Genomic DNA, 26,261 nt, shown 5'->3' with positions numbered 1-26,261 from the left:
GTAAGAAATTTGAACCCAGCTTCAAGTCGCATGGCTCTGTAGGTGGGATAAATGGAGGCTGCACTCTGATGACACCTTGTAGAAAGGTGTGTACCGACGCAATAAAGTCAAACGTCTTTGAAAATAAATTGACAACACAGATACCTGCACCCTCAGTGTAGATAAACGCAGTTCTCCATCCCACCCCGTCTGTAAAATAACAGAATACGGGTAACTTGAAAGATGATGTCGGAAACTTCCGAGCTTCACACCAACCTATATAGGCACACCAAATTCTGTAATAATGAGCTGCCGTAACCGGCTTCCTAGCTTGTAACATGGTTGGTATAACCGATACTGTAATGCCCTATCTCTTTTCTTAAGAGGGCGGTCTCAACCACCACCCCGTCAACCGCAGCCGCGGTACATAGGTAAATAGGGGTAAAAGAACGGTCCCTGTTGTAACAGGTTGGACGTAGTATGAGCGGGCAAGGATCGTGTGCGAGTATTCCTTGGAGATTCGAGAAGCAAGCTCTCCGAAACCCATGAGATATCACTAGTATGACTGTGACGAACTGTCTTATGATCCGTTTTAGCAACGGAGAGAGCAGCGGAAAACGGTGGACCCAGATACACGAGGCTGTACGACCACGCGAATGTGAAAGCCTCCACCGCCACTGCCCTTGTGATCTGTCGTTCTGTACACATACTGAGCGTTTGTAATTGTGGCGAGATGCCATCATGTACACCTGAAGATAACCCCACCTGTGGACCCACATGTGAAACCCCTCTGGATTTAATGCCCAGTTTTCTGGATGAAAATCCCGACGGCTAAGATCATCTGTCTAATAGATGTCCACTCCCGGAATGAACCCCGTCGACAATATCACCTTGTGGTATTCTGGGCAATTGAGGATTCGAGCTACCTCCCGCATTGCCATGCGGCTACTCGGTCCTCCCTGGATGTTGTGTATGCAACTCCCGTTGCGTTGTCTGACTGCACTTGGACAGACTGAAAGCGAAGCATGTAGTGCATTGTAAATTGCACGGAGTTCCAGGACATTTATAGACAGCAATCTGTCGTGATCCGTTTTAGAACCCCTGTCGCTGACCTTTTTAACTACAACTCATCAACCTCTGAGACTCTCGCCCAGAGTATAGACACCCTCGCCCCCCTGTGGGAAACGCGAGTGAAACCCGGCGAACTAAAGCGCTTCGAAAACACATCATTGTTCCTAATAGGCGAATACACCAATGTACCGCTAGTGTGCGTGGCTTTTGCACTAATTGTACTAGATGGTATAATCTGTTCTTCCTGGTGTAGTAGGTAAATCTCTTTGATTTACCGTATCTATACTCATACCTAGGAATTGAAGTCGTTCAGACGGAATTAGATGCGATTGTTTTTGAACTTGACACTGCAACCGTGGTGTACGTTAGTAGCGCAAGTAAGAGGAACCTCTGTTGAGACGGAGCTCTTATGAGCAGATCGTCTAAGTATGGAACGATTGTCACTGCCAGGGCTCTGAGATGAGCTATCATCACCAACCTCACTTTGGTGAATACCCGAGGCGCTGACAAGAGGCCAAACGGTAGAACCTGAAACGGTTAATGGTTGTGGCGTATTGCAAAACGCAAGAACCTGTGATGCGGTGACCAAACCGGAATGGGTAAATACGCATTCTGAAGATCAAGCGCAATCATGCAATCGTGTGGCTCCAAATATGCAAATACTAACCGCAGAAATCCATTTTCAATCTGTAGTAAGTGACTTGCTGATTGAGACTGCGACGGAGCCCTCCGGCTTCGGTACCACAAACAGAGGGGAATAATAACCCTGACTTTGTTGGTGTACCAGGCCTGGAAATAAAAACTGCTGAAACCAGCAGAGACTGAATGGCAACCTGCCAAAACGCCTAATTTCGTCCGACAGAGGCAGTCTTGTCTTTTAACCCTAAATAGCGGATACATCCATGAGTGGATGGCTGGAAACCCGGCAAATGTAACGTGTAAAGGCGCACTCCCACAATTGGAAATTCGAGATGGCCTAAGAGGCCGTCAAGCCACTGGCTTGTTGACTTTAGCGCCCTGGCGTTACAAGGCGTGACTGTTTTTGTACCACAGCCTTGAAAAGAGTGAAGTCTAAAGACTTTAAACGCCGGACCAAAGTATTTCCGTTTTGATACCGGAGGAGGCAATGGCTAGACTTTAACCCCCCCCCCCCGCCTTGGCCTGAATATCAAATTTAGTACCAAACAACTTCTGGCCTTGTCGTGCTGAAACTAGCGACGATAAAAAGCGAGAATCGAGGTAACAGGCGGCAGCAGAAGCTTTACAGAGATACTCTGCCGCTTCTTATTAGCGATAAGTCTAACGTGATCGTCATTGTTTCCATACATAGAGCGTCTAGTGACCCAAATGTATCTTGGGTCTTTATAATGTTTGACACAGACGAATTCACCAATGGCGGATTCTCCCATTTAGATGTGGAAACGGGTAAATAGACTTAAATCTTAGTCAGATATTCTAAATAAGAAACTCATTGAAGATCTGTCGTTTATTAAATTCGACGGATTAGATGTTAGAGTCTCCTTAGTCTCTGTAAATTTGAGACATTGACTCACTGGTCATTAGCAATGTATGGTTGTCAAAACCCGCACTACCTGACTGCTGGTCTAATGTGCCCTCCTCACTCGTATTTAGCGCTGTGAGGTTTGACATAGAATTTGTCAGACTGCATTAAATGATAAGACCAGTTAAATTAACACCCTGGTACCCAAAAGGAAGTTGGACCTTTGGAAAGTCTGAGACTCCTCCGTTAGAGCTGGCGGAGTAACTTCCGAGACTCCGATCTTACCACTCCTGACAAACGGAGTCAATTTGAATTGCCAATGCTTAACATAGGATCTGGGAATGAACAGGCTTCCGGAGTGGAAACCTACAACGCAACTGAATCTGTGGTAGATTTATGTACATACATTGTAGTAAACCTTGTTTTTAGTCTGTGTTGGAGCCTTACTCCTTATACACACAGACAACACAATAGCCAAAGGCCAGACACTTGCGCAACCCAGTAAAGTCTTTACTTAAGGTGTGTAATATATATATATATATATATTTATGTCGAAATACAGTTCACATGGCTAGCCTATGTGAAACCTGAACCAAAATTCCCACTAACACCCCTGCGCCTCCGTGTGGAGTAGAGATGTATGGCAGGAATGTCTAGTAAACAGTAATAAACACATGCAGGTTACAATACATGCCTTCAGTGTTAATATAGGCTCAATAGCCTATTATACAGTGATAATCACAGGCAGGTCACAATCCAGTTAATATAAACACTGCCTGCAGTTAATTTTGTATTAACATTCCTATAGATATGGCAGCCTGCTATTTCCCCTTGCAGCCGCGCTGTAATCAGCCAGGTCCCCCCCCCCCCTCCCCTCTCTGTACTCCCTGTAGCGCTGTGTTAGCGGTGAGCCCGGGAAGCTCATTGCAGGGAGGCAAGCTCTCTGTACTTCAAAGTAGCGGAGGGCGGCTGGCCGGCGCGCGTAGCTGTCGCTAGCCGAGCTGCGGCGGGTCTCCCCCTCTGGGCGCTGCACTTTTCATACAGCGCTGACGGAGCGCCTGGCGGGAGGACGGAGCGCCTGGGCCGGGAGGACGGAGCGGCAGACGGAGCGCTGGACGGAGCGGCTGGGCTAAGTGGCAGTGAGCGGTAGTGAGTGGGCGCACCCAACGGACCCCACACAGCGGGGCGGCAGCCTGCGCTGACCGCCCCGTTTCCCCAGCATACCTTTTGTAGGAGGTCTGCGACGGGCTTCTAAGCTCAGAGCTCTCTGGTCATAGCTGTGACGGGGCTTCTATCTGTAAGCTCCGTCCAGCTCTTTGATCACTTCTTCATGGCTGTGACGGGGCTTCTTTCCTGTAAGCTCCGTCCAGCTGTTGCAGGAGCCAGTGGGCCTGTGGCTGTGAGGGTGCTCTTTGTGAGGACCGACACGCCATGCGCTGCAAGTGCAGCGGCACTATCCCGGACCCATGTTTTTCCAGAAACTGGGAAGGGATGTGCTAAGTGTAAAAATGAAAAAGTAAAAATGAAAAATTAATAAAATCTTCCACCGAGTGTGGGAAGTCCCCACAAGCCTTGTTATTGCTGTGAGCACGGAAAAAACACTGAGGTCGTACACTGAGGTACTTTGGGATATGGAGGGGTGGAGAGTTCTAAATTTAAATATTCAGTGCCTTTGTTTCTGCTAAGCCGTCCATATCCCAAGAGTACTCCAGTGACCCCCTAGTGGATGAAAAATAAATGTATATTTATTGAACAAACGGCGCCTAGCGGCACAGTCCATTTAAATGTGGCACCGCAGCACAATCCATTTAAATACGGCATGGCAGCACAGTCCATTTAAATATGGCACGGCAGCACAGTCCATTTAAATGTGGCACCGCAGCACAGTCCATTTAAATGTGGCACCGCAGCACAGTCCATTTAAATATGGCATGGCAGCACAGTCCATTTAAATATGGCATGGCAGCACAGTCCATTTAAATATGGCGCCACAGCACAGTCCATTTAAATATGGCACGGCAGCCCAGTCCATTTAAATATGGCATGGCAGCACAGTCCATTTAAATATGGCGCTGCAGCACAGTCCATTTAAATATGGCGCCACAGCACAGTCCATTTAAATATGACACCGCAGCACAGGCCATTTAAATATGGCGCAGCAGCATGGTGTGTCGGGGTCTCTTGGTTTTTAAGGCTACTATATGACATGGATCTATGGAGACTTACCTCTTCACTCGTACACTATGGTCACAATAACCCTGAACTGCGATCATGACATCAGCTTCATCCAGGACCAACACGCGGATATTCTGCAGGTTAAAAAGCTTTAGCTTAAGGCACCAATCCATTACTGTTCCCGGGGTTCCGACGATGATCTGAGCTTCTATTCTGCTGCCTCTGGATGCTGAGCAAGAAATCAGATAAGACAAAGTAATCAGTAGCTTGGATTTACTTAACCGCATATTGGCCCTCATTCCGAGTTGTTCGCTCGCTAGCTGCTTTTAGCAGCCGTGCAAACGCTAAGCCGCCGCCCTCTGGGAGTGTTTCTTAGCTTAGCAGAAGTGCGAACGAAAGGATCGCACAGCGGCTCCAAAATAATTTCGAGCAGCTTCAGAGTAGCTCCAGACCTACTCCTAGCTTGCGATCACTGCAGACTATTTAGTTCCTGTTTTGACGTCACGAACACGCCCTGCGTTCGGCCAGCCATGCCTACGTTTCACCAGCCCACCTGCGTTTTTATCTGGCACGCCTGCGTTTTTCCGCTCACTCCCTGAAAACGATTAGTTGACACCCAGAAACACCCACTTCCTGCAATCACTCTGCGGCCAGCAGTGCGACTGAAAAGCGTCACTAGACCTTGTGTGAAACTACATCGTTTGTTGTAAGAGTACGACGTGCATGCGCAGAACTGCCGACTTTTTGCCTGATCGCTGCGCTGCGAACGAAAGCAGCTAGCGATCAACTCGGAATGACCACCATTATCATTGTTGTTTATGCATAAATATCTGTTACGCTGCAATCCAGTTTACGTTTATATACCCTGTATTTTGTCCTGCATTGTCTTCTACTGTAAGTAGCGGTTTTCTTGTTTGGCTCATTTGTTTATGTTCTTTGTAAGGCGCTGTGGAACCCTTGTGGCGGCATATAAATACAGGATAATAATAACAACTGCTAACACGGTACAAAAGCTTTAAGTAGCATTTTTCACCTTGTCGGCATTGCGGTGCTGGTATAATGCTGCCGACAGTGACATTGCCTCATCACATGTATTCCGTCTAGCCCTGGGCAAGGGTGGTCATTCCGAGTTGTTCGCTCGCAAGCTGCTTTTAGCAGCTTTGCACACGCTAAGCCGCCGCCTACTGGGAGTGAATCTTAGCATAGTAAAATTGCGAACGAAAGATTAGCAGAATTGCGAATAGACACTTCTTAGCAGTTTCTGAGTAGCTCCACACTTACTCGGCATCTGCGATCAGTTCAGTCAGTTTCGTTCCTGGTTTGACGTCACAAACACTCCCAGCGTTCGCCCAGACACTCCCCCTTTTCTCCAGCCACTCCCGCATTTTTCCCAGAAACGGTAGCGTTTTTTCGCACACACCCATAAAACGCCCAGTTTCCACCCAGAAACACCCTCTTCCTGTCAATCACATTACGATCACCAGAACGAAGAAAAAACCTCGTAATGCCGTGAGTAAAATACCTTACTGCATAGCAAATTTACTTGGCGCAGTCGCAGTGCGAACATTGCACATGCGCAATTAGCGGAAAAGCGCTGCGATGCGAAGAAAATTACAGAGCGAACAACTCGGAATGAGGGACAATATTGTAGCAACTGTCTGGTGATAACTGTATCCAATGCAGAGAACACAGAACTGCGTCATGTTCCAGGGAAGGATGACATAAAGACATTGCAGAAAAACAAACTAGGAAGCAGTAAAAAAAAGTCTAAGGTATTTGTTACGGCACTAAATGAGTATCCTCCGCCAGCGTACATAACATCCTCCGCCAGCGCTACATAACAGTACGGCACAAGTAACTACAATACACTGTAACAAAGATACTTACGTCTGGACCCACGTGTAGCATAAATCACATTGATGCCGTCGCAGAACCGTCCCATCTGTTCTATAACTTGTCCTGTTTGCAACGCCAATTCGAACGTAGGACTGAGACAGATACACTAGGGGGGAAACGATGGTGAGAATATAAACACAAGTTTCTTTATTTCGGCTACATATTAAAGGACAATTAAACGCAATACTGAAATTTTCAGATATGAGTCATGAATCATTGTCCAGTGATACCCCAATATTCTGCTACAGCCGTTATGAAGTATAGTAATACCTCCTCTCTCCATTACAGACAGCAATATCTCCTCCCATGTAATTAGGACGGGGCCGTGATGGGATTCCTACAGGTCACAAAGCGAGAAGGCAGTTTTTAGAGCTGCTGTGACATCGCTGGCCCCGCCCCTAAGTGAACCAACCACATTTCAGCAAAGCAAGTCAGGCCTTGCAGAAGACCTGTGTCACCTGCTGCACCGGAGGGACAGATAATTATGTCACCTGCTGCACCGGAGGGACAGATAATTATGTCACCTGCTGCACCGGAGGGACAGATAATTATGTCACCTGCTGCACTGGAGGGACAGATAATTATGTCACCTGCTGCACCGGAGGGGGGACAGATAATTATGTCACCTGCTGCAGCGGAGGGACAGATAATTATGTCACCTGCTGCAGCGGAGGGACAGATCATTATGTCACCTGCTGCAACGGAGGGACAGATAATTATGTCACCTGCTGCACCAGAGGGACAGATAATTATGTCACCTGCTGCAGCGGAGGGACAGATAATGATGTCACCTGCTGCAGCGGAGGGACAGATAATTATGTCACCTGCTGCACCAGAGGGACAGATAATTATGTCACCTGCTGCAGCGGAGGGACAGATAATTATGTCACCTGCAGCACCGGAGGGACAGATAATTATGTCACCTGCTGCACCGGAGAGATAGATAATTATGTCACCTGCTGCACTGGAGGGACAGATAATTATGTCACCTGCTGCACTGGAGGGACAGATCATTATGTCACCTGCTGCACCGGAGGGACAGATAATTATGTCACCTGCTGCAGCGGAGGGACAGATAATTATATCACCTGCTGCAGCGGAGGGACAGATAATTATGTCACCTGCTGCAGCGGAGGGACAGATAATTATGTCACCTGCTGCACCGGAGGGACAGATAATGATGTCACCTGCTGCAACGGAGGGACAGATAATTATGTCACCTGCTGCACCGGAGGGACAGATAATTATGTCACCTGCTGCACCGGAGGGACAGATAATTATGTCACCTGCTGCACCGGAGGGACAGATAATTATGTCACCTGCTGCACCAGAGGGACAGATAATTATGTCACCTGCTGCACTGGAGGGACAGATAATTATGTCACCTGCTGCACCGGAGGGACAGATAATTATGTCACCTGCTGCAGCGGAGGGACAGATAATTATGTCACCTGCTGCAGCGGAGGGACAGATCATTATGTCACCTGCTGCACCGGAGGGACAGATAATTATGTCACCTGCTGCACTTGAGGGACAGATAATTATGTCACCTGCTGCAGCAGAGGGACAGATAATTATGTCACCTGCTGCAGCGGAGGGACAGATAATTATGTCACCTGCTGCACTTGAGGGACAGATAATTATGTCACCTGCTGCACCGGAGGGACAGATAATTATGTCACCTGCTGCACCGGAGAGATAGATAATTATGTCACCTGCTGCACCGAAGGGACAGATAATTATGTCACCTGCTGCAGCGGAGGGACAGATAATTATGTCACCTGCTGCAGCGGAGGGACAGATCATTATGTCACCTGCTGCACCGGAGGGACAGATAATTATGTCACCTGCTGCACCGGAGGGACAGATAATTATGTCACCTGCTGCACCGGAGGGACAGATAATTATGTCACCTGCTGCAGCGGAGGGACAGATCATTATGTCACCTGCTGCACTTGAGGGACAGATAATTATGTCACCTGCTGCAGCGGAGGGACAGATAATTATGTCACCTGCTGCACTTGAGGGACAGATAATTATGTCACCTGCTGCACCGGAGGGACAGATAATTATGTCACCTGCTGCACTTGAGGGACAGATAATTATGTCACCTGCTGCACCGGAGGGACAGATAATTATGTCACCTGCTGCACCGGAGGGACAGATAATTATGTCACCTGCTGCAGCGGAGGGACAGATAATTTTTTGGACAAAAATAAATCCAGCTGTCACATTTGTTGCATTGAACACAGTATTGCACGCTTTGGTATATATTATTGACAAACACGGACTTAACCAGCTACACAACTCCTCAGACCACATTGCCAGCGTAGAAACGTGAATTTGCCTAATTGCCCCACCCAGTGTTTATCCCACATGTGACCTCACAACACAACGCATTTCACTGGTCTCAGGCTTAATGCCAAACATGTGGCTCCATCATGTAAGCAACTTACATGAAGGTAAATACTGTAGTATAGGTTAAAGGTCCGCAGAAACCAATAGGCCGTACTGGCCCTATCCTCTTCCCTTACTTACACCATATAATGTATAACTGATCCCAATGGGGCCGCACTGGCCCTATCATCTTCCCTTACTTACACCGTATATTGTATAACTGATCCCAATGGGGCAGCACTGGCCCTATCCTCTTCCCTTACTTACACCGTATATTGTATAACTGATCCCAATGGGGCAGCACTGGCCCTATCCTCTTCCCTTACTTACACCGTATATTGTATAACTGATCCCAATGGGGCAGCACTGGCCCTATCCTCTTCCCTTACTTACACCGTATAATGTATAACTGATACCAATGGGGCAGCACTGGCCCTATCATCTTCCCTTACTTACACCGTATAATGTATAACTGATCCCAATGGGGCCGCACTGGCCCTATCCTCTTCCCTTACTTACACCGTATAATGTGTAACTGATCCCAATGGGGCAGCACTGGCCCTATCCTCTTCCCTTACTTACACCGTATAATGTATAACTGATACCAATGGGGCAGCACTGGCCCTATCCTCTTCCCTTACTTACACTGTATAATGAGTAAATGATCCCAATGGGGCAGCACTGGCCCTATCCTCTTCCCTTACTTACACTGTATAATGTATAACTGATCCCAATGGGGCAGCACTGGCCCTATCCTCTTCCCTTACTTACACCGTATAATGTATAACTGATCCGAATGTGGCAGCACTGGCCCTATCCTCTTCCCTTACTTACACTGTATAATGTATAACTGATCCCAATGGGGCAGCACTGGCCCTATCCTCTTTCCTTACTTACACCGTATAATGAGTAACTTATCCCAATGGGGCAGCACTGGCCCTATCCTCTTCCCTTACTTACACTGTATAATGTATAACTGATCCCAATGGGGCAGCACTGGCCCTATCCTCTTCCCTTACTTACACCGTATAATGTATAACTGATCCGAATGTGGCAGCACTGGCCCTATCCTCTTCCCTTACTTACACTGTATAATGTATAACTGATCCCAATGGGGCAGCACTGGCCCTATCCTCTTTCCTTACTTACACCGTATAATGAGTAACTTATCCCAATGGGGCAGCACTGGCCCTATCCTCTTCCCTTACTTACACTGTATAATGTATAACTGATCCCAATGGGGCTGCACTGGCCCTATCCTCTTCCCTTACTTACACCGTATATTGTATAACTGATCCCAATGGGGCAGCACTGGGCCTATCCTCTTCCCTTACTTACACCGTATAATGTATAACTGATACCAATGGGGCAGCACTGGCCCTATCATCTTCCCTAACTTACACCGTATAATGTATAACTGATCCCAATGGGGCCGCACTGGCCCTATCCTCTTCCCTTACTTACACCGTATAATGTATAACTGATCCCAATGGGGCAGCACTGGCCCTATCCTCTTCCCTTACTTACACCGTATAATGTATAACTGATACCAATGGGGCAGCACTGGCCCTATCCTCTTCCCTTACTTACACTGTATAATGAGTAAATGATCCCAATGGGGCAGCACTGGCCCTATCCTCTTCCCTTACTTACACTGTATAATGTATAACTGATCCCAATGGGGCAGCACTGGCCCTATCCTCTTCCCTTACTTACACCGTATAATGTATAACTGATCCGAATGTGGCAGCACTGGCCCTATCCTCATCCCTTACTTACACTGTATAATGTATAACTGATCCCAATGGGGCAGCACTGGCCCTATCCTCTTTCCTTACTTGCACCGTATAATGAGTAACTTATCCAATGGGGCAGCACTGGCCCTATCCTCTTCCCTTACTTACACTGTATAATGTATAACTGATCCCAATGGGGCTGCACTGGCCCTATCCTCTTCCCTTACTTACACCGTATAATGTATAACTGATCCCAATGGGGCAGCACTGGCCCTATCCTCTTCCCTTACTTACACTGTATAATGTATAACTGATCCCAATGGGGCAGCACTGGCCCTATCCTCTTCCCTTACTTACACCGTATAATGTATCACTGACCCCAATGGGGCAGCACTGGCCCTATCCTCTTCCCTTACTTACACTGTATAATGTATAACTGATCCCAATGGGGCAGCACTGGCCCTATCCTCTTCCCTTACTTACACCGTATAATGTATAACTGATCCCAATGGGATTACACTGGCCCTATCCTCTTCCCTTACTTACACTGTATAATGAGTAACTGATCCCAATGGGGCTGCACTGGCCCTATCCTCTTCCCTTACTTACACTGTATAATGTATAACTGATACCAATGGGGCAGCACTGGCCCTATCCTCTTCCCTTACTTACACCGTATAATGTATAACTGATCCCAATGGGGCAACACTGGCCCTATCCTCTTCCCTTACTTACACCGTATAATGTATAACTGATCCCAATGGGGCCGCACTGGCCCTATCCTCTTCCCTTACTTACACCGTATAATGTATAACTGATCCCAATGGGGCCGCACTGGCCCTATCCTCTTCCCTTACTTACACCGTATAATAAGTAACTGATCCCAATGGGGCAGCACTGGCCCTATCCTCTTCCCTTACTTACACCGTATAATGAGTAACTGATCCCAATGGGGCAGCACTGGCCCTATCCTCTTCCCTTACTTACACCGTATAATAAGTAACTGATCCCAATAGGGCTGCACTGGCCCTATCCTCTTCCCTTACTTACACCGTATAATGTATAACTGATCCCAATGGGGCAGCACTGACCCTATCCTCTTCCCTTACTTACACTGTATAATGTATAACTGATCCCAATGGGGCAGCACTGACTCTATCCTCTTCCCTTACTTACACAGTTTAATGTATAACTGATCCCAATGGGGCAGCACTGGCCCTATCCTCTTCCCTTACTTACACCGTATAATGTATAACTGATCCCAATGGGGCAGCACTGGCCCTATCCTCTTCCCTTACTTACACTGTATAATGTATAACTGATCCCAATGGGGCAGCACTGGCCCTATCCTCTTCCCTTACTTATACCGTATAATGTATAACTGATCCCAATGGGGGAGCACTGGCCCTATCCTCTTCCCTTACTTACACCGTATAATGTATAACTGATCCCAGTGGGGCAGCACTGGCCCTATCCTCTTCCCTTACTTACACCGTATAATGTATAACTGATCCCAATGGGGCAGCACTGGCCCTATCCTCTTCCCTTACTTACACTGTATAATGTATAACTGATCCCAATGGGGCAGCACTGGCCCTATCCTCTTCCCTTACTTACACCGTATAATAAGTAACTGATCCCAATGGGGCTGCACTGGCCCTATCCTCTTCCCTTACTTACACCGTATAATGTATAACTGATCCCAATGGGGCAGCACTGGCCCTATCCTCTTCCCTTACTTACACCGTATAATGTATAACTGATCCCAATGGGGCAGCACTGGCCCTATCCTCTTCCCTTACTTACACTGTATAATGTATAACTGATCCCAATGGGGCAGCACTGGCCCTATCCTCTTCCCTTACTTACACCGTATAATAAGTAACTGATCCCAATGGGGCTGCACTGGCCCTATCCTCTTCCCTTACTTACACCGTATAATGTATAACTGATCCCAGTGGGGCAGCACTGGCCCTATCCTCTTCCCTTACTTACACTGTATAATGTATAACTGATCCCAATGGGGCAGCACTGGCCCTATCCTCTTCCCTTACTTACACTGTATAATAAGTAACTGATCCCAATGGGGCTGCACTGGCCCTATCCTCTTCCCTTACTTACACCGTATAATGTATCACTGACCCCAATGGGGCAACACTGGCCCTATCCTCTTCCCTTACTTACACCGTATAATGTATAACTGATACCAATGGGGCAGCACTGACCCTATCCTCTTCGCTTACTTACACCATATAATGTATAACTGATACCAATGGGGCAGCACTGGCCCTATCCTCTTCCCTTACTTACACTGTATAATAAGTAACTGATCCCAATGGGGCTGCACTGGCCCTATCCTCTTCCCTTACTTACACCGTATAATGTATAACTGATCCCAATGGGGCAGCACTGACCCTATCCTCTTCCCTTACTTACACCATATAATGTATAACTGATACCAATGGGGCAGCACTGGCCCTATCCTCTTCCCTTACTTACACCGTATAATGTATAACTGATCCCAATGGGGCAGGACTGGCCCTATCCTCTTCCCTTACTTACACTGTATAATAAGTAACTGATCCCAATGGGGCAGCACTGGCCCTATCCTCTTCCCTTACTTACACCGTATAATGTATAACTGATCCCAATGGGGCAGCACTGGCCCTATCCTCTTCCCTTACTTACACCGTATAATGTATAACTGATCCCAATGGGGCAGCACTGGCCCTATCCTCTTCCCTTAACACTGTATAATGTATAACTGATCCCAATGGGGCAGCACTGGCCCTATCCTCTTCCCTTACTTACACCGTATAATGTATAACTGATGCCAATGGGACAGCACTGGCCCTATCCTCTTCCCTTACTTACACCGTATAATAAGTAACTGATCCCAATGGGGCAGCACTGGCCCTATCCTCTTCCCTTACTTACACCGTATAATGTATAACTGATCCCAATGGGGCAGCACTGGCCCTATCCTCTTCCCTTACTTACACCGTAAAATAAGTAACTGATCCCAATGGGGCTGCACTGGCCCTATCCTCTTCCCTTACTTACACTGTATAATGTATAACTGATGCCAATGGGGCAGCACTGGCCCTATCCTCTTCCCTTACTTACACCGTATAATAAGTAACTGATCCCAATGGGGCTGCACTGGCCCTATCCTCTTCCCTTACTTACACCGTATAATGTATAACTGATCCCAATGGGGCAGCACTGGCCCTATCCTCTTCCCTTACTTACACCGTATAATAAGTAACTGATCCCAATGGGGCAGCACTGGCCCTATCTTCTTCCCTTACTTACACTGTATAATGTATAACTGATCCCAATGGGGCAGCACTGGCCCTATCCTCTTCCCTTACTTACACCGTATAATGTATAACTGATGCCAATGGGACAGCACTGGCCCTATCCTCTTCCCTTACTTACACCGTATAATAAGTAACTGATCCCAATGGGGCTGCACTGGCCCTATCCTCTTCCCTTACTTACACCGTATAATGTATAACTGATCCCAATGGGGCCGCACTGGCCCTATCCTCTTCCCTTACTTACACCGTATAATGTATAACTGATCCCAATGGGGCAGCACTGGCCCTATCCTCTTCCCTTTCTTACACCTTATAATGTATAACTGATCCCAATGGGGCAGCACTGGCCCTATCCTCTTCCCTTACTTACACCGTATAATGTATAACTGATCCCAATGGGGGAGCACTGGCCCTATCCTCTTCCCTTACTTACACCGTATAATGTATAACTGATCCCAATGGGGCAGCATTGGCCCTATCCTCTTCCATTACTTAAACCGTATAATGTATAACTGATCCCAATGGGGCAGCACTGGCCCTATCCTCTTCCCTTACTTACACTGTATAATGTATAACTGATCCCAATGGGGCAGCACTGGCCCTATCCTCTTCCCTTGCTTACACCGTATAATGTATAACTGATCCCAATGGGGCAGCACTGGCCCTATCCTCTTCCGTTACTTACACCGTATAATAAGTAACTGATCCCAATGGGGCTACACTGGCCCTATCCTCTTCCCTTACTTACACCGTATAATAAGTAACTGATCCCAATGGGGCTGCACTGGCCCTATCCTCTTCCCTTACTTACACCGTATAATGTATAACTGATCCCAATGGGGCAGCACTGGCCCTATCCTCTTCCCTTACTTACACCGTATAATAAGTAACTGATCCCAATGGGGCAGCACTGGCCCTATCCTCTTCCCTTACTTACACCGTATAATGTATAACTGATCCCAATGGGGCAGCATTGGCCCTATCCTCTTCCCTTACTTACACCGTATAATGTATAACTGATGCCAATGGGACAGCACTGGCCCTATCCTCTTCCCTTACTTACACTGTATAATGTATAACTGATCCCAATGGGGCAGCACTGGCCCTATCCTCTTCCCTTACTTACACCGTATAATGTATAACTGATACCAATGGGGCAGCACTGGCCCTATCCTCTTCCCTTACTTACACTGTATAATGTATAACTGATCCCAATGGGGCAGCACTGGCCCTATCCTCTTCCCTTACTTACACCGTATAATGTATAACTGATTCCAATGGGGCAGCACTGGCCCTATCCTCTTCCCTTACTTACACCGTATAATAAGTAACTGATCCCAATGGGGCAGCACTGGCCGTATCCTCTTCCCTTACTTACACTGTATAAAGTATAACTGATCCCAATGGGGCTGCACTGGCCCTATCCTCTTCCCTTACTTACACCGTATAATGTATAACTGATCCCAATGGGGCAGCACTGGCCCTATCCTCTTCCCTTACTTACACCGTATAATGTATAACTGATACCAATGGGGCAGCACTGGCCCTATCCTCTTCCCTTACTTACACCGTATAATGTATAACTGATCCCAATGGGGCAGCACTGGCCCTATCCTCTTCCCTTACTTACACCATATAATGTATAACTGATCCCAATGGGGCAGCACTGGCCCTATCCTCTTCCCTTACTTACACTGTATAATGTATAACTGATCCCAATGGGGCAGCACTGGCCCTATCCTCTTCCCTTACTTACACCGTATAATGTATAACTGATACCAATGGGGCAGCACTGGCCCTATCCTCTTCCCTTACTTACACCATATAATGTATAACTGATCCCAATGGGGCAGCACTGGCCTTATCCTCTTCCCTTACTTACACAGTATAATGTATAACTGATCCCAATGGGGCAGCACTGGCCCTATCCTCATCCCTTACTTACACCGTATAATGTATAACTGATCCCAATGGGGCAGCACTGGCCCTATCCTCTTCCCTTACTTACACCGTAAAATAAGTAACTGATCCCAATGGGGCTGCACTGGCCCTATCCTCTTCCCTTACTTACACTGTATAATGTATAACTGATGCCAATGGGGCAGCACTGGCCCTATCCTCTTCCCTTACTTACACCGTATAATAAGTAACTGATCCCAATGGGGCTGCACTGGCCCTATCCTCTTCCCTTACTTACACCGTATAATGTATAACTGATCCCAATGGGGCAGCACTGGCCCTATCCTCTTCCCTTACTTACACCGTATAATAAGTAACTGATCCCAATGGGGCAGCACTGGCCCTATCTTCTTCCCTTACTTACACTGTATAATGTATAACTGATCCCAATGGGGCAGCACTGGCCCTATCCTCTTCCCTTACTTACACCGTATAATGTATAACTGATGCCAATGGGACAGCACTGGCCCTATCCTCTTCCCTTACTTACACCGTATAATAAGTAACTGATCCCAATGGGGCTGCACTGGCCCTATCCTCTTCCCTTACTTACACCGTATAATGTATAACTGATCCCAATGGGGCAGCACTGGCCCTATCCTCTTCCCTTACTTACACCGTATAATAAGTAACTGATCCCAATGGGGCAGCACTGGCCCTATCCTCTTCCCTTACTTACACCGTATAATGTATAACTGATCCCAATGGGGCAGCATTGGCCCTATCCTCTTCCCTTACTTAAACCGTATAATGTATAACTGATCCCAATGGGTCAGCACTGGCCCTATCCTCTTCCCTTACTTACACTGTATAATGAGTAACTGATCCCAATGGGGCAGCACTGGCCCTATCCTCTTCCCTTACTTACACTGTATAATGTATAATTGATCCCAATGGGGCAGCACTGGCCCTATCCTCTTCCCTTACTTACACCGTATAATAAGTAACTGATCCCAATGGGGCTGCACTGGCCCTATCCTCTTCCCTTACACTGTATAATGTATAACTGATGCCAATGGGGCAGCACTGGCCCTATCCTCTTCCCTTACTTACACCGTATAATAAGTAACTGATCCCAATGGGGCTGCACTGGCCCTATCCTCTTCCCTTACTTACACCGTATAATGTATAACTGATCCCAATGGGGCAGCACTGGCCCTATCCTCTTCCCTTACTTACACCGTATAATAAGTAACTGATCCCAATGGGGCAGCACTGGCCCTATCCTCTTCCCTTACTTACACCGTATAATGTATAACTGATCCCAATGGGGCAGCATTGGCCCTATCCTCTTCCATTACTTAAACCGTATAATGTATAACTGATCCCAATGGGGCAGCACTGGCCCTATCCTCTTCCCTTACTTACACTGTATAATGTATAACTGATCCCAATGGGGCAGCACTGGCCCTATCCTCTTCACTTACTTACACCGTATAATGTATAACTGATCCCAATGGGGCAGCACTGGCCCTATCCTCTTCCCTTACTTACACCGTATAATAAGTAACTGATCCCAATGGGGCTACACTGGCCCTATCCTCTTCCCTTACTTACACCGTATAATAAGTAACTGATCCCAATGGGGCTGCACTGGCCCTATCCTCTTCCCTTACTTACACCGTATAATGTATAACTGATCCCAATGGGGCAGCACTGGCCCTATCCTCTTCCCTTACTTACACCGTATAATAAGTAACTGATCCCAATGGGGCAGCACTGGCCCTATCCTCTTCCCTTACTTACACCGTATAATGTATAACTGATCCCAATGGGGCAGCATTGGCCCTATCCTCTTCCCTTACTTACACCGTATAATGTATAACTGATCCCAATGGGGCAGCACTGGCCCTATCCTCTTCCCTTACTTACACTGTATAATGTATAATTGATCCCAATGGGGCAGCACTGGCCCTATCCTCTTCCCTTACTTACACCGTATAATAAGTAACTGATCCCAATGGGGCTGCACTGGCCCTATCCTCTTCCCTTACTTACACTGTATAATGTATAACTGATGCCAATGGGGCAGCACTGGCCCTATCCTCTTCCCTTACTTACACCGTATAATAAGTAACTGATCCCAATGGGGCTGCACTGGCCCTATCCTCTTCCCTTACTTACACCGTATAATGTATAACTGATCCCAATGGGGCAGCACTGGCCCTATCCTCTTCCCTTACTTACACCGTATAATAAGTAACTGATCCCAATGGGGCAGCACTGGCCCTATCCTCTTCCCTTACTTACACCGTATAATGTATAACTGATCCCAATGGGGCAGCATTGGCCCTATCCTCTTCCATTACTTAAACCGTATAATGTATAACTGATCCCAATGGGGCAGCACTGGCCCTATCCTCTTCCCTTACTTACACTGTATAATGTATAACTGATCCCAATGGGGCAGCACTGGCCCTATCCTCTTCCCTTGCTTACACCGTATAATGTATAACTGAACCCAATGGGGCAGCACTGGCCCTATCCTCTTCCGTTACTTACACCGTATAATAAGTAACTGATCCCAATGGGGCTACACTGGCCCTATCCTCTTCCCTTACTTACACCGTATAATAAGTAACTGATCCCAATGGGGCTGCACTGGCCCTATCCTCTTCCCTTACTTACACCGTATAATGTATAACTGATCCCAATGGGGCAGCACTGGCCCTATCCTCTTCCCTTACTTACACCGTATAATAAGTAACTGATCCCAATGGGGCAGCACTGGCCCTATCCTCTTCCCTTACTTACACCGTATAATGTATAACTGATCCCAATGGGGCAGCATTGGCCCTATCCTCTTCCCTTACTTACACCGTATAATGTATAACTGATGCCAATGGGACAGCACTGGCCCTATCCTCTTCCCTTACTTACACTGTATAATGTATAACTGATCCCAATGGGGCAGCACTGGCCCTATCCTCTTCCCTTACTTACACCGTATAATGTATAACTGATACCAATGGGGCAGCACTGGCCCTATCCTCTTCCCTTACTTACACTGTATAATGTATAACTGATCCCAATGGGGCAGCACTGGCCCTATCCTCTTCCCTTACTTACACCGTATAATGTATAACTGATTCCAATGGGGCAGCACTGGCCCTATCCTCTTCCCTTACTTACACCGTATAATAAGTAACTGATCCCAATGGGGCAGCACTGGCCGTATCCTCTTCCCTTACTTACACTGTATAAAGTATAACTGATCCCAATGGGGCTGCACTGGCCCTATCCTCTTCCCTTACTTACACCGTATAATGTATAACTGATCCCAATGGGGCAGCACTGGCCCTATCCTCTTCCCTTACTTACACCGTATAATGTATAACTGATACCAATGGGGCAGCACTGGCCCTATCCTCTTCCCTTACTTACACCGTATAATGTATAACTGATCCCAATGGGGCAGCACTGGCCCTATCCTCTTCCCTTACTTACACCATATAATGTATAACTGATCCCAATGGGGCAGCACTGGCCCTATCCTCTTCCCTTACTTACACTGTATAATGTATAACTGATCCCAATGGGGCAGCACTGGCCCTATCCTCTTCCCTTACTTACACCGTATAATGTATAACTGATACCAATGGGGCAGCACTGGCCCTATCCTCTTCCCTTACTTACACCATATAATGTATAACTGATCCCAATGGGGCAGCACTGGCCTTATCCTCTTCCCTTACTTACACAGTATAATGTATAACTGATCCCAATGGGGCTGCACTGGCCCTATCCTCTTCCCTTACTTACACCATATAATGTATAACTGATCCCAATGGGACAGCACTGGCCCTATCCTCTTCCCTTACTTACACCGTATAATGTATAACTGATCCCAATGGGGCAGCACTGACCCTATCCTCTTCCCTTACTTACACTGTATAATGTATAACTGATCCCAATGGGGCAGCACTGGCCCTATCCTCTTCCCTTACTTACACCGTATAATGTATAACTGATCCCAATGGGGCAGCACTGGCCCTATCCTCTTCCCTTACTTACACCGTATAATGTATAACTGATCCCAATGGGGCAGCACTGGCCCTATCCTCTTCCCTTACTTACACCGTATATTGTTACCTAAAGCCGGACTGTGCTGTCTGTACAGCGCATGAGGACAGAATCCCCCCGTCCTGTTCTATAACTCTGCACTGAGAGAGCTATGGGCTGCTGTATTACCATCGTGCTGCTGCATTGCTACAGAACAGTCATGTGATGAGTAACCCAGGGCTACGGCATCAGGCAATGACGGTTCTCTGTTTACTATATTGGGGAACAATACCTGACAGTGGTGCAGAGTCAGAAACTCACCTGTGGATATTTTTCCATGGCATCCACGCGGCTGAGCATGGCGAGTACGAAAGCGGCTGTTTTCCCAGTTCCAGACTGGCTCTGAGCGATCAGATTCTGGGGGCTGCAAACAGTACATGTACAGTATGAGAGAGGTGATAGAATGATAAGCACTGATTTATAAATGCCTGCTAACTCCTGTTCTCCTTCAGTACTCTATTGCTGCCCTACAATGGGTTAATACCACTCTAATCAGGGTACAGAGGTGAGTATATATGTAGCGTATCCTCCAGGCATGAGTCTCCTCTATGTAGGTACAGACGAAGTGACGCCAAACAGCCCCTCTTGGCACGACAGGTCCTGTGAGACTCTTTAGCACTGTGCGTCCTTTTTGCCGAAAATGCATCTTAGTCGCAACGTGATGTGACTGTGACGCACGGGAAGACTGCGCTGAGTAATGTGATATATGACCCTTGTATATTGTGTGCGACTGAGTCTCTGAATCTGCATACTAAGTGCTACAATGTAGCAGGCTGCTTTTTTTCTGTGTTAAGTTCCTATGTGCTTTATATGCAGACTCAGTCACCCACAAGTCTCCTGGTGCGACTTGTTGCATCATGTTACAGGTAAGCAGCATTTTTGACAAAAAAAAGACGCCCGACGTTAGCAGAGTTGCACGGGACCTGTCAGCTCTTGTGCCAGGCATTTCACGCTGCATGGTGCATTGAGGCTAGATGTATGAGGACATATATGTAAAGTCCCCCTGGGGGTCCGGATATAGTTGCCCGGTATACTTCCCAGATAGAAATGCAGTGCTCCCATGCTGCTGTCCCACTAGCGAGAGACAGTACCTCTGTTGCAGATTCCTTAAGATGATTTGAAGGTAAATGTATCTATAATTTAGGAAATGAGCATTGCATTTCTTTTTACCCTGGGCGCCCAAAAAGGCTGACTGAATGCAGAAGGATCACTCTGCGTAATGACTGGCATGTTTATAGCTCCTTATCTCTGTGAATTACCAACGTGATAAAGGTTAGCTGAAATAAATCTGGCCCATTGCTCTTGTGACAAACTGGTCACAATTCCCTCCTGACTATTTCATTATCACAGAGCACAGGTTATCCTTGACAAAGGAGAGTGACCGAGCAAATTTTAAATTGGGCATCAGCTGCCCAACGGTGTAACCCGAGGGTTCTCCTGGACACAACTGTACATTCCATAGATTTTGCTGAAGAGCCAATGGTATCCAATGAAGCCTCATGTAGAAATCCAATTTATTTCAGTTAAAATATTCAATTGCTCCCTGCCTCCAGAGATCTGCCGACAGGGAGGAGGAGAGTGGCCTCCAGAGATCTGCCGACAGGGAGGAGGAGAGTGGCCTCCAGAGATCTGCCGACAGGGAGGAGGAGAGTGGCCTCCAGAGATCTGCCGACAGGGAGGAGGAGAGTGGCCTCCAGAGATCTGCCGACAGGGAGGAGGAGAGTGGCCGCCAGAGATCTGCCGACAGGGAGGAGGAGAGTGTCCTCCAGAGATCTGCCGACAGGGAGGAGGAGAGTGTCCTCCAGAGATCTGCCGACAGGGAGGAGGAGAGTGTCCTCCAGAGATCTGCCGACAGGGAGGAGGAGAGTGGCCTCCAGAGATCTGCCGACAGGGAGGAGGAGAGTGGCCTCCATGAGATCTGCTGACAGGGAGGAGAGTGGCCTCCAGAGATCTGCCAACAGGGAGGAGGAGAGTGGCCTCCAGAGATCTGCCGACAGGGAGGAGGAGAGTGGCCTCCAGAGATCTGCCAACAGGGAGGAGGAGAGTGGCCTCCAGAGCCTCCAGAGATCTGCCGACAGGGAGGAGGAGAGTGGCCTCCAGAGATCTGCCGACAGGGAGGAGGAGAGTGGCCTCCAGAGCCTCCAGAGATCTGCCGACAGGGAGGAGGAGAGTGGCCTCCAGAGATCTGCCGACAGGGAGGAGGAGAGTGGCCTCCATGAGATCTGCCGACAGGGAGGAGAGTGGCCTCCAGAGATCTGCCGACAGGGAGGAGGAGAGTGCCCTCCAGAGATCTGCCGACAGGGAGGAGGAGAGTGGCCTCCAGAGATCTGCCGACAGGGAGGAGGAGAGTGGCCGCCAGAGATCTGCCGACAGGGAGGGGGAGAGTGGCCTCCAGAGATCTGCCGACAGGGAGGAGAGTGTCCTCCATGAGATCTGCCGACAGGGAGGAGGAGAGTGGCCTCCATGAGATCTGCCGACAGGGAGGAGAGTGGCCTCCAGAGATCTGCCGACAGGAAGGAGGAGAGTGGCCTCCAGAGATCTGCCGACAGGGAGGAGGAGAGTGACCTCCAGAGATCTGCCGACAGGGAGGAGGAGAGTGGCCTCCAGAGATCTGCCGACAAGGAGGAGGAGAGTGGCCTCCAGAGATCTGCTGAAAGGGAAGAGGAGAGTGGCCTCCAGAGATCTGCCGACAGGGAGGAGGAGAGTAGCCACCAAGGAGGGTTCAGTATGATTTCCCGACGGATGGGATGCCGGTGGTCAGGATACCGACATCAGGATCCCGTCCATCAGAATCCAGATAGCAGCCTCTAAAGAACTCTAATACCTCTTTTAGACCAAATTTTGCGGGTTGCAGCAGGGATCCTGTCACAGGAGGTACCCGGCTGCGACCCGCGTCAGGCCCCTTTCACACCGCATCTGCCAACCCGGCTTATTGCCGGATTGGTGACGTCGCTGATGACGCAGTGGCGCTTGGAGATTACATGACCTCCAAGCGCCGCCTGTACATGCGACCCGGCTACCGTTTACACAGCACAGTTTGCCGAGTTGAACACGTGTTCAACCCTGCAAACTACCCGAGCTGGAATACCGGGTCACTCAACCTGGATTATTCCAACTCAACCCTTTTACACCAACCAGCAACACGGGTTATGCACGTTCATGTGCAATAACCCGTGTTATATGCTGGCGGTGTAAAAGGGGTATAACCCTCCTCTACCCCCTACCCTAACGCTCCCTTGTGGTTGCCTAAAACGAACCCTTCCCGGTAGAGCCTTACCCTAACCCTCCCTTACCACTGGCTAACCCTAACCCTTCCCACTTGGTGCCTAACCCTAACCAACCCTTCTAAGTGCCTAAACCTAACCCGGCCCTGCACCCTCTCCCCCCTTCTCCTACCTTAAACTGACCACACACCCGCCGCGGCAGGACGCCAGCACATCCCACTAAATGGACGTTCAGGATTCTGGCTGTCGGTATTGTGAGGCTGGGATTGCCGCGTCCTTCGGGATCCTGGTGTCAGGTTATCCCCCCCCAGGAATCTACTGATAGGGAGGAGGATAGTACTCTGTACTCTGTAAAAATGTATCCACCTCTGATAAATAGACAGACAGACAGACAGATATAGATGATTAAATACTTTTTTCGTAGTCCGTAGAGGATGCTGGGGTCCATTTTAGAACCATGGGGTATAGACGGGTCCCTTGGGAGCCATGGTCACTTTAAGAGTTTAAGAGTGTGGGCTGGCTCCTCCCTCTATGCCCTCCTACCAGAGTCAGTCTAGAAACTGTGCCCGAGGAGATGGACATACTTCAGCAACGAATGAACCAACAATACTTAACCAAGTAACAATGCAGGAATACGAAGCACTGGGCGGGCACCCAGCAGCCTCTACGGACTACGAGAAAAGGATTTACCTCTTACGTCCTAGAGGATGCTTGGGTCCATGTTAGTACCATGGGGATGTACCAAATCTCCCAGTACGGGAGGGAGAATGCTGAGGTTCCTGCAGAACAGATTGACCACACTTAAGGTCCTCAGAGGCCAAAGTATCGAACTTGTAGAACTTAGCAAACGTGTTCGACCCTGACCAAGTAGCCGCTCGGCAAAGCTGTAAAGCCGAGACACCCCGGGCAGCCGCCCAGGAAGAACCCACTTTACGGGTAGAGTGGGCCTTAACAGGTTTTGGACACGGTAAGCCTGCCGTAGAATAAGCATGCTGGATAGTAAACCTGATGCAGAGAGAAATCGTCTGCTTAGAAACAGGACACCCAACCTTGTTGGGATCATAAAGGACAAACAGTGCGTCCGACTTCCTGTGACGAGAAGTTCTCTTCACATAAATCTTCAAAGCCCTCACAACATCCAAGGAATTTAAGGTAATTGAGGAGTCAGTAGCCACTGGCACCACAATAGGTTGGTTGATATGAAAAGCTGACACAACCTTTGGAAGAAATTGCTGACATGTTCTGAGCTCAGCCCTATCTTCATGGAAAATCAAGTAGGGGCTCTTGCAAGACAATGCCCCCAATTCTGACACACATCGAGCAGATGCCGATGCCAACAGTGTGACCGCCTTCCAAGTAAGAAACTTGACATCTACCTCCTGTAAAGGCTCAAACCAATCTGATTGCAGGAACTGCAGCACCACATTAAGATCCCAAGGTGCCGTAGGAGGCACAAAGGGTGGTTAGATGTGCAGAACCCCTTTCAAGAATGTCTGAACCTCAGGGAGAGCAGCCAATTGTTTCTGGAAGAAAATGGACAAAGCCGAAATCTGGACTTTAATGGAGCCCAAGCGTAGGCCCACATCCACACCTGCTTGCAGAAAGAGGAGAAACCGTCCCAGTTGAAACTCCACCGTAGGAAACTTCTTGGATTCACACCAAGACACATACTTTTTCCAAATCCGATGGTAATGCTTAGACATTATTCCCTTCCTAGCTTGGATCAGAGTAGGAATGACCTTGTTCGGAATGCCCTTCCGAGCTAAGATCTGGCGTTCAACCTCCATGCCGTCAAACGTAGCCGCGGTAAGTCTTGATAGGCGAACGGCCTCTGTTGCAGAAGGTCCTCGCGAAGAGGAAGAGGCCTCAGATCCTCCAGCAGTAATTCCAGAATATCCGCGTACCAAGCCCTTCTTGGCCAGTCCGTAGCAATGAGGATCGATTTTTATTAGTTTGAGAATCCTTGGGGTGAGCGGAAGAGGGGGGAACACATACACTGACTGGAACACCCACGGAGTTACTAGGACATCCACCGCCACTGCTTGTGGGTCTCTTGACTTGGAACAGTACCTCCGAAGCTTCTTGTTGAGGCGGGAGGCCATCATGTCTATTTGAGGTACACCCCAACAAATTATTACCTCCGCGAACACCTCCAGGTGGAGGCCCCATTCTCCTGGATGCAGATCGTGTCTGCTGAGGAAGTCCGCTTCCCAGTTGTCCACTTCCGGAATGAAGATTGCTGACAGTGCCACCGCATACTTTTCTGCCCAGAGGAGGATTCTTGTGACCTCTGACATTGCCGCCCTGCTCTTCATTCCGCCCTGTCGATTTATGTAGGACACCGCCGTTACATTGCCCGACTGAACCTGAATGGCCTGATCTTGTAGAAGATGTGCCGCTTGTAGAAGGCCGTTGTACACGGCCCTTAGTTCCAGAATGTTTATCGGAAGGATGGATTTCAGACTTGACCACTTTCCTTGGACGTTTTCCCCCTGGGTGACTGCTCCCCAACCTCTGAGACTTGCATCCGTGGTTAGAAGGATCCAATGCTGAATCCCGAACCTGCAGCCACCAGAGGAGCGAAATTCTGGCTTTCGGCGACAGGCGTACCCGCTGGTGCATATGAAGATGAGATCCCGACCATTTGTCCAGGAGATCCAGTTGGAAGGACCGTACATGAAATCTTCCGTACTGTAGAGCCTCGTAGGAGGCAACCATCTTCCCCAGAAGGTGAATGCGCTGATGAACCGATACCCGGGCAGGCTTCAGAACATCCCGGACCATTGATTGGATCACCAACGCTTTCTCCACCGGTAGAAACACCCTCTGCACTTCCGTGTTGAGAATCATCCCCAGGAAGGACAGTCTCCTTGTCGGTTCCAAATGTGACTTTGGAAGGACCAGGATCCACCCATGATCCTGGAGTAGTCGAGTTGAG

General features: G+C 48.3%; 1 protein-coding gene across 2 annotated transcripts in view; it reads right to left on the bottom strand.

Annotated features, from left to right (window-relative positions):
• The window catches only part of LOC134966779 (ATP-dependent RNA helicase DDX25-like), a 106,707-nt gene that overhangs the window by 39,446 nt on the left and 41,000 nt on the right, over positions 1–26,261 (bottom strand). For both annotated transcript variants that reach the window (XM_063943786.1, XM_063943787.1), the window contains exons 5-7: positions 20,361–20,463; positions 6,614–6,728; positions 4,778–4,955 (exon numbers count right to left, since the gene is read on the bottom strand). In XM_063943786.1, the coding sequence (XP_063799856.1) occupies positions 4,778–4,955; positions 6,614–6,728; positions 20,361–20,463 (396 nt within the window). The remainder of the gene's footprint in view (positions 1–4,777; positions 4,956–6,613; positions 6,729–20,360; positions 20,464–26,261) is intronic.

This window comes from Pseudophryne corroboree, chromosome 10, assembly GCF_028390025.1.
Source record: "Pseudophryne corroboree isolate aPseCor3 chromosome 10, aPseCor3.hap2, whole genome shotgun sequence".
Lineage (NCBI taxonomy): Eukaryota > Metazoa > Chordata > Amphibia > Anura > Myobatrachidae > Pseudophryne > Pseudophryne corroboree.
The sequence above is the reverse complement of the archived record's forward strand: the minus strand, read 5'-3'. Positions and strand labels throughout refer to the sequence as shown.